The sequence below is a fragment of the Perca flavescens genome, chromosome 3 (genome assembly GCF_004354835.1).
Source record: "Perca flavescens isolate YP-PL-M2 chromosome 3, PFLA_1.0, whole genome shotgun sequence".
Classification (NCBI taxonomy): domain Eukaryota; kingdom Metazoa; phylum Chordata; class Actinopteri; order Perciformes; family Percidae; genus Perca; species Perca flavescens.
In genome coordinates, this window is record NC_041333.1 from 42,235,810 (window position 1) to 42,244,655 (window position 8,846).

Genomic DNA, 8,846 nt, shown 5'->3' on the forward strand with positions numbered 1-8,846 from the left:
GTAGCTAAAAGACTCTACTTCCCATGATGCATCGCTCTGCTGCTGATGCTGCTGTGAGTCCGAGAGAGAAGGGAAGAGAAGGTGTTTACTGCGGACCTGAAGGAAGACAGGCATCACGAGAGACACACAACAGATCAGAGAAAGACAGACAGGTGGGACACACAGACAGACAGGTGCGCAGGTCACCGACCATCAGCTGATTTCTGTTTTTATTTGGCCTCATTTCCTGTTTGACGCTCAGAGCGCAAGGGCAGTTTGTTTTATAACGTCTCGTGCTTTTATTCTGAAGGGTGCTGTGTTATTGTTCTAATCAGGAGGTATTTTATTCTGAAGGATGCTGTGTTATTGTATAAAACCTCTCTCTGTCTGTGTCTCTGTCTCTCTCTCTTTTTATCTGTCTGTCTGTCTCTCTGTCTGTCTCTCTGTTTATCTGTCTGTGTCTGTCTGTCTTTCTCTCTCTGTTTATCGGTCTGCCTGACTCTCTGTCTTTGTCTGTCTCTCTGTTTATCTGTCTGTCTGTGTGTCTGTCTGTCTGTGTGTCTGTCTGTCTGTGTCTGTCTGTCTCTCTGTCTCTCTCTCTCTCTTTTTCTGTCTGTCTGTCTGTCTCTCTGTCTCTCTGTCTCTCTCTCTCTGTTTATCTGTCTGTCTGTCTCTGTCTCTCTCTCTCTGTTTATCTGTCTGTCTGTCTCTCTGTCTATCTCTCTGTTTGTCTGGCTGCCTCTCTGTCTGTCTGTCTCTCTCTCTGTCTGTCTGTCTGTCTGTCTCTTTCTCTCTCTCTCTGTTTATCTGTCTGTCTCTCTGTCTGTCTGTCTGTCTGTCTGTCTCTCAGCTCCATGTGGTCTGATAGAAGATGAAACAACATGACTTTGGACGGATCGAGCCGGAGTCTCTACAGCCGGGGTCAGGGGTCACCCTGCTGCCGGAGGTATACTGGTACTCCATTACATTCATCCCACAGCTAGCACTTATCTTTAAACCAGAAACATGAAGCTACATCATATCGTCAGACATTAAATCACTATCACCAAACCCACCAGACTCCATGTAAATAATCAGGACTTTTAGCGTCGTAAAACACACTTCATTCAAAGTGGACAGAAACTAAATTAAACTACCAAAAGCCGTCTTGGTTCATCTTTCCACTGTTCTAACAATCACCACTCTGGTTTGGTTGAAATAAACCCTTAATTCACCCATTTACATGTGGAGATATGCTGGCTCTATACACGCTAAAAGTCCTGATTATTTACATGGAGTCTGGTGGAGATATGCTGGCTCTATACACGCTAAAAGTCCTGATTATTTACATGGAGTCTGGTGGAGATATGCTGGCTCTATACATGCTAAAAGTCCTGATTATTTACATGGAGTCTGGTGGAGATATGCTGGCTCTATACACACTAAAAGTCCTGATTATTTACATGGAGTCTGGTGGAGATATGCTGGCTCTATACACGCTAAAAGTCCTGATTATTTACATGGAGTCTGGTGGAGATATGCTGGCTCTATACACGCTAAAAGTCCTGATTATTTACATGGAGTCTGGTGGAGATATGCTGGCTCTATACACGCTAAAAGTCCTGATTATTTACATGGAGTCTGGTGGAGATATGCTGGCTCTATACACACTAAAAGTCCTGATTATTTACATGGAGTCTGGTGGAGATATGCTGGCTCTATACACGCTAAAAGTCCTGATTATTTACATGGAGTCTGGTGGAGATATGCTGGCTCTATACACGCTAAAAGTCCTGATTATTTACATGGAGTCTGGTGGAGATATGCTGGCTCTATACACGCTATGATTATTTACATGGAGTCTGGTGGAGATATGCTGGCTCTATACACACTAAAAGTCCTGATTATTTACATGGAGTCTGGTGGATATATGCTGGCTCTAAACACGCTAAAAGTCCTGATTATTTACATGGAGTCTGGCGGAGATATGCTGGCTCTATACACACTAAAAGTCCTGATTATTTACATGGAGTCTGGTGGAGATATGCTGGCTCTATAACACGCTAAAAGTCCTGATTATTTACATGGAGTCTGGTGGAGATATGCTGGCTCTATACACACTAAAAGTCCTGATTATTTACATGGAGTCTGGTGGAGATTCACTTAGAATAATAATCTTAGTGGATGCTAACTGATGCTGAACATCTGGTCCTGTGGGGTTGTCAGGGTGTGTTGGGAGTGTGTGAGGACAGAGCACCTGGTTGCCATGGTGAAGAGCTGGAGGAGGGCGGAGCTAAGAACACAGACCACAAGACAACAGGTGGAGGCAAAGACAGGTAACACACACTCACTTTCTCACCAAGCTGTCCTATCAAAATAAAGGCGGAAAAAGCCCCCAAAAAATAATCTTAAAAAATAAAAAACATTTCCGAACCTTCTTATCAACATATTTCCCCAAAATAATATACAGGTTTTCTCAGAATATAAATTTTGTTTTTAATTCTTAAAATATTTCGACTTGTTTCTCAAAAATCTTTCTAAAATGTTTGATCTTCAGACATCCGGTGGACAGCGCAGGTCTTTTCTCCTTCATGACGTTTCATTGGCTGACTCCACTGGCTGTACATGCACGCAGGAAAGGACGGCTCCTATTGGATGACGTCTGGCCCGTGTCACAGCAGGAGGGTTGCCATGCCAACAGCCTGAGGTGGGACGAGCTAATGAATGATTTTTCTAAAAAGTTGAATTTGCAGCCTACATTTCCCATAATCTATCGCTCATAACTCATAATGCTGTGTGTGTGTGTGTGTGTGTGTGTGTGTGTGTCTGTGTGTGTGTTGTGTGTGTGTGTGTGTCTGTGTGTGTGTGTGTGTGTGTGTGTGTGTGTGTGTGTGTGTGTGTGTGTGTGTCTGTGTGTGTGTCTCTGTGTGTGTGTTGTGTGTGTGTGTCTGTGTGTGTGTGTGTCTGTGTGTGTGTTGTGTGTGTGTGTGTCTGTGTGTGTGTGTGTGTGTGTGTGTGTGTGTCTGTGTGTGTGTTGTGTGTGTCTCTGTGTGTGTTGTGTGTGTGTGTGTGTCTGTGTGTGTGTGTCTGTGTGTGAGTGTGTGTGTCTCTGTGTGTCTCTCTGTGTGTCTGTGTGTGTGTATGTGTCTGTTTGTCTGTGTGAGTGTGTGTGTGTTTGTTTGTGTGCGTGTGTGTGTGTGTGTGTCTCTCTGTGCATCTCTGTGTGTGTGAGTGTGTCTCTGTGTCTGTGTCTGTGTGTGTGTGTGTGTGTGTGTGTGTGTGTGTGTGTGTCTGTCTGTGTGTGTGTTTGTCTCTCTGTGCATCTCTGTGTGTGTGTGTGTGTGTGTCTGTGTGTGTGTCTGTGTGTGTGTGTGTGTGTGTGTGTGTGTGTCTCTCTGTGTGTGTGTGTGTGTGTGAGTGTGTGTTTGTCTCTCTGTGCATCTCTGTGTGTGTGTGTGAGTGTGTGTGTCTCTGTGTGTGTATGTGTCTGTTTGTCTGTGTGAGTGTGTGTGTATGTGTGTGTGTGTGTGTGTGTGTGTCTCTGTGTGTGTTTGTGTGTGTGTGTCTGTGTGTGTGTGTGTGTGTGTGTGTGTGTGTGTGTGTGTGTCTCTCTGTGCATCTGTGTGTGTGTGTGTGTGTGTGTGTGTGTGTGTCTGTGTGTGTGTGTTTGTGTGTGTGTCCTCAGGTTGGCGTCTCTGTGGGAGGATGAGCGGAGGTCAAAGGGCAGCGATGCGTCTCTGTGTTCGGTGGTCTGGTCTTTCTGTCGGGCTCGTCTGCTGCTCTCCATCCTCTGTCTCACCGTCACCCAGCTGGCAGGATTCAGCGGCCCGGTGAGTCAGTACCAGACCGAACCATATCCCACTCCTTGGTTAAAGGCATAGTATGCAACTTTTCCAGCTTTTCCAGCTTCCACCAGTCTGGTGGAGATATGCTGGCTCTATACACGCTAAAAGTCCTGATTATTTACATAGAGTCTGGTGGAGATATGCTGGCTCTATACACGCTAAAAGTCCTGATTATTTACATGGAGTCTGGTGGAGATATGCTGGCTCTATACACGCTAAAAGTCCTGATTATTTACATGGAGTCTGGTGGAGATATGCTGGCTCTATACACGCTAAAAGTCCTGATTATTTACATGGAGTCTGGTGGAGATATGCTGGCTCTATACACGCTAAAAGTCCTGATTATTTACATGGAGTCTGGTGGAGATATGCTGGCTCTGTGAGCAGTCCCAGCACTGTACCGTCTGTTTCTCTCTCCCTCCTCCAGGCCTTTGTGGTGAAGCGTCTCCTGGAGTACACCCAGCAGACACAGCCTGATCTGGGCTACGGGCTGCTGCTGGTCCTGGGCGTCCTGACCACAGAGCTGGTCCGGTCCTGGTCTCTGGCTCTGACCTGGGCCCTGAACTATCGGACCGGGTCCAGACTGAGAGGAGCCATCCTCAGCCTCGCCTTCAGCAAGATCCTGAAGCTCCGCAGCATCCGGGACAAGACCGTGGGACAGGTAGGGCTCTACGGAGAGTGTGTGTGTGTCTCTCTGTGTGTATGTCTTTAATATATCCTGACATGTTCTTACCCCCCCAGCTGGTGAACATGTGCTCCACTGATGGCCAGAGGATGTTTGATGTTATATATTTTATGTTTGATGTTATATATCTTATATTTGATGTTATATATCTTATGTTTGATGTTATATATCTTATATTTGATGTTATATATCTTATGTTTGATGTTATATATCTTATATTTGATGTTATATATCTTATGTTTGATGTTATATATCTTATGTTTGATGTTATATATCTTATATAGCTGGTGAACATGTGCTCCAGTGATGGCCAGAGGATGTTATATATCTTATGTTTGATGTTATATATTTTATGTTTGATGTTATATATCTTATATTTGATATTATATATCTTATGTTTGATGTTATATATCTTATATTTGATGTTATATATCTTATGTTTGATGTTATATATCTTATGTTTGATGTTATATATCTTATGTTTGATGTTATATATCTTATATAGCTAGTGTCTTATGTTTGATGTTATATATCTTATATAGCTAGTGAACATGTGCTCCAGTGATGGCCAGAGGATGTTATATATCTTATTTTTGATGTTATATATCTTATATTTGATGTTATATATCTTATGTTTGATGTTATATATCTTATATTTGATGTTATATATCTTATATTTGATGTTATATATCTTATATTTGATGTTATATATCTTATATTTGATGTTATATATCTTATATTTGATGTTATATATCTTATATAGCTGGTGAACATGTGCTCCAGTGATGGCCAGAGGATGTTATATATCTTATATATGATGTTATATATCTTATGTTTGATGTTATATATCTTATATTTGATGTTATATATCTTATATTTGATTTTATATATCTTATATTTGATGTTATATATCTTATATTTGATTTTATATATCTTATATTTGATGTTATATATCTTATATTTGATGTTATATATCTTATATTTGATTTTATATATCTTATATTTGATGTTATATATCTTATATTTGATGTTATATATCTTATATTTGATGTTATATATCTTATGTTTGATGTTATATATCTTATATTTGATGTTATATATCTTATATAGCTAGTGAACATGTGCTCCAGTGATGGCCAGAGGATGTTATATATCTTATATATGATGTTATATATCTTATGTTTGATGTTATATATCTTATATTTGATGTTATATATCTTATATTTGATGTTATATATGTTATATTTGATGTTATATATCTTATATTTGATGTTATATATCTTATATTTGATTTTATATATCTTATATTTGATGTTATATATCTTATATTTGATGTTATATATCTTATATAGATTTTACATATGCTCCAGTGATGTTATAGATATTTGATTTTATATATCTTATATTTGATGTTATATATCTTATATTTGATGTTATATATCTTATATTTGATGTTATATATCTTATGTTTGATGTTATATATCTTATATTTGATGTTATATATCTTATGTTTGATGTTATATATCTTATGTTTGATGTTATATATCTTATGTTTGATGTTATATATCTTATATTTGATGGTTAACATGTGCTCCAGTTATATATCTTAATTTGATGTTATATATGTTATATTTGATGTTATATATGTTATATTTGATGTTATATATGTTATATTTGATGTTATATATGTTATATTTGATTTTATATATCTTATATTTGATGTTATATATCTTATTTTTGATTTTTATATTTGATCTTATATTTGATTTGTTATATATCTTATATTTGATGTTATATATCTTATATTTGATGTTATATATCTTATATTTGATGTTATATATCTTATATTTGATTTTATATATCTTATATTTGATGTTATATATCTTATATTTGATGTTATATATCTTATATTTGATGTTATATATCTTATATTTGATGTTATATATCTTATATTTGATGTTATATATCTTATATTTGATGTTATATATCTTATATAGCTGGTGAACATGTGCTCCAGTGATGGCCAGAGGATGTTATATATCTTATATTTGATGTTATATATCTTATATATGATGTTATATATCTTATTTTTGATGTTATATATCTTATGTTTGATGTTATATATCTTATATTTGATGTTATATATCTTATATTTGATTTTATATATCTTATATTTGATGTTATATATGTTATGTTTGATGTTATATATCTTATGTTTGATGTTATATATCTTATATTTGATGTTATATATCTTATATTTGATGTTGTATATCTTATGTTTGATGTTATATATCTTATATTTGATTTTATATATCTTATATTTGATGTTATATATCTTTTGTTTGATGTTATATATCTTATATTTGATGTTATATATCCTATATTTGATGTTATATATCTTATATTTTTATATTTGATGTTATATATCTTTTGTTTGATGTTATATATCTTATATTTGATGTTATATATCCTATATTTGATGTTATATATCTTATATTTGATGTTATATATCTTTTGTTTGATGTTATATATCTTATATTTGATGTTATATATCTTATATTTGATGTTATATATCTTATATTTGATGTTATATATCTTATATTTGATGTTATATATCCTATATTTGATGTTATATATCTTATATTTGATGTTATATATCTTTTGTTTGATGTTATATATCTTATATTTGATGTTATATATCTTATATTTGATGTTATATATCTTATATTTGATGTTATATATCTTTTGTTTGATGTTATATATCTTATATTTGATGTTATATATCTTATATTTGATGTTATATATCTTATGTTTGATGTTATATATCCTATGTTTGATGTTATATATCTTATGTTTGATGTTATATATCTTATATTTGATGTTATATATCTTATATTTGATGTTATATATCTTATATTTGATGTTATATATCTTTTGTTTGATGTTATATATCTTATTTGATGTTATATATCTTATGTCTGATGTTATATATCTTATGTTTGATGTTATATATCTTATATTTGATGTTATATATCTTATATTTGATGTTATATATCTTATGTTTGATGTTATATATCTTATGTTTGATGTTATATATCTTATATTTGATGTTATATATCTTATATTTGATGTTATATATCTTTTGTTTGATGTTATATATCTTATATTTGATGTTATATATCTTTTGTTTGATGTTATATATCTTATATTTGATGTTATATATCTTATATTTGATGTTATATATCTTTTGTTTGATGTTATATATCTTATATTTGATGTTATATATCTTATATTTGATGTTATATATCTTATATTTGATGTTATATATCTTATATTTGATGTTATATATCTTATATTTGATGTTATATATCTTATATTTGATGTTATATATCTTATATTTGATGTTATATATCTTATGTTTGATGTTATATATCTTATGTTTGATGTTATATATCTTTTTGATGTTATATATCTTATGTTTGATGTTATATATCTTATATTTGATGTTATATATCTTATATTTGATGTTATATATCTTATATTTGATGTTATATATCTTATATTTGATGTTATATATCTTATGTTTGATGTTATATATCTTATGTTTGATGTTATATATCTTATGTTTGATGTTATATATCTTATATTTGATGTTATATATCTTATATTTGATGTTATATATCTTATATAGCTGGTGAACATGTGCTCCAGTGATGGCCAGAGGATGTTTGATGCCGCGGCAGTGGGCAGCCTGTTGGCCGGCGGCCCCCTGGTGGCCGTTCTCGGTGTGGTCTACAACCTGTTCATCCTGGGACCCACCTCTCTGCTGGGATCAGCTGTCTTCATCCTCTTCTACCCCACCATGGTCAGGACTACTCTCAACCACCACACACAACCATACCATCGTCAGGACTACTCTCAACCACCACACACAACCATACCATGGTCAGGACTACTCTCAACCACCACACACAACCATAACATGGTCAGGACTACTCTCAACCACCACACACAACCATAACATGGTCAGGACTACTCTCAACCACCACACACAACCATAACATGGTCAGGACTACCACCAACCACCACACATGGTCAACCAACCACCACACACCATGGTCAGGGTCAGGACTACTCTCAACCACCACACACAACCATACCATGGTCAGGACTACTCTCAACCACCACACACAACCATAACATGGTCAGGACTACTCTCAACCACCACCCATAACATGGACACTACTCTCAACCACCACACACAACCATACCATGGTCAGGACTAATCCCAACCACCACACACAACCATAACATGGTCAGGACTACTCTCAACCACCATACACAACCATAACATGGTC

General features: G+C 35.1%; 1 protein-coding gene across 1 annotated transcript in view; it reads left to right on the forward strand.

Annotated features, from left to right (window-relative positions):
- Positions 1–8,846, forward strand: part of abcc5 (ATP-binding cassette, sub-family C (CFTR/MRP), member 5) — a 52,035-nt gene continuing 43,189 nt past the window's right edge. The window contains 7 exon segments of the mRNA XM_028574149.1: positions 1–152; positions 830–925; positions 2,185–2,294; positions 2,516–2,665; positions 3,644–3,788; positions 4,231–4,464; positions 8,180–8,353. Of these exon segments, the coding sequence (XP_028429950.1) occupies positions 851–925; positions 2,185–2,294; positions 2,516–2,665; positions 3,644–3,788; positions 4,231–4,464; positions 8,180–8,353 (888 nt within the window). The 5' untranslated portion in view covers positions 1–152; positions 830–850.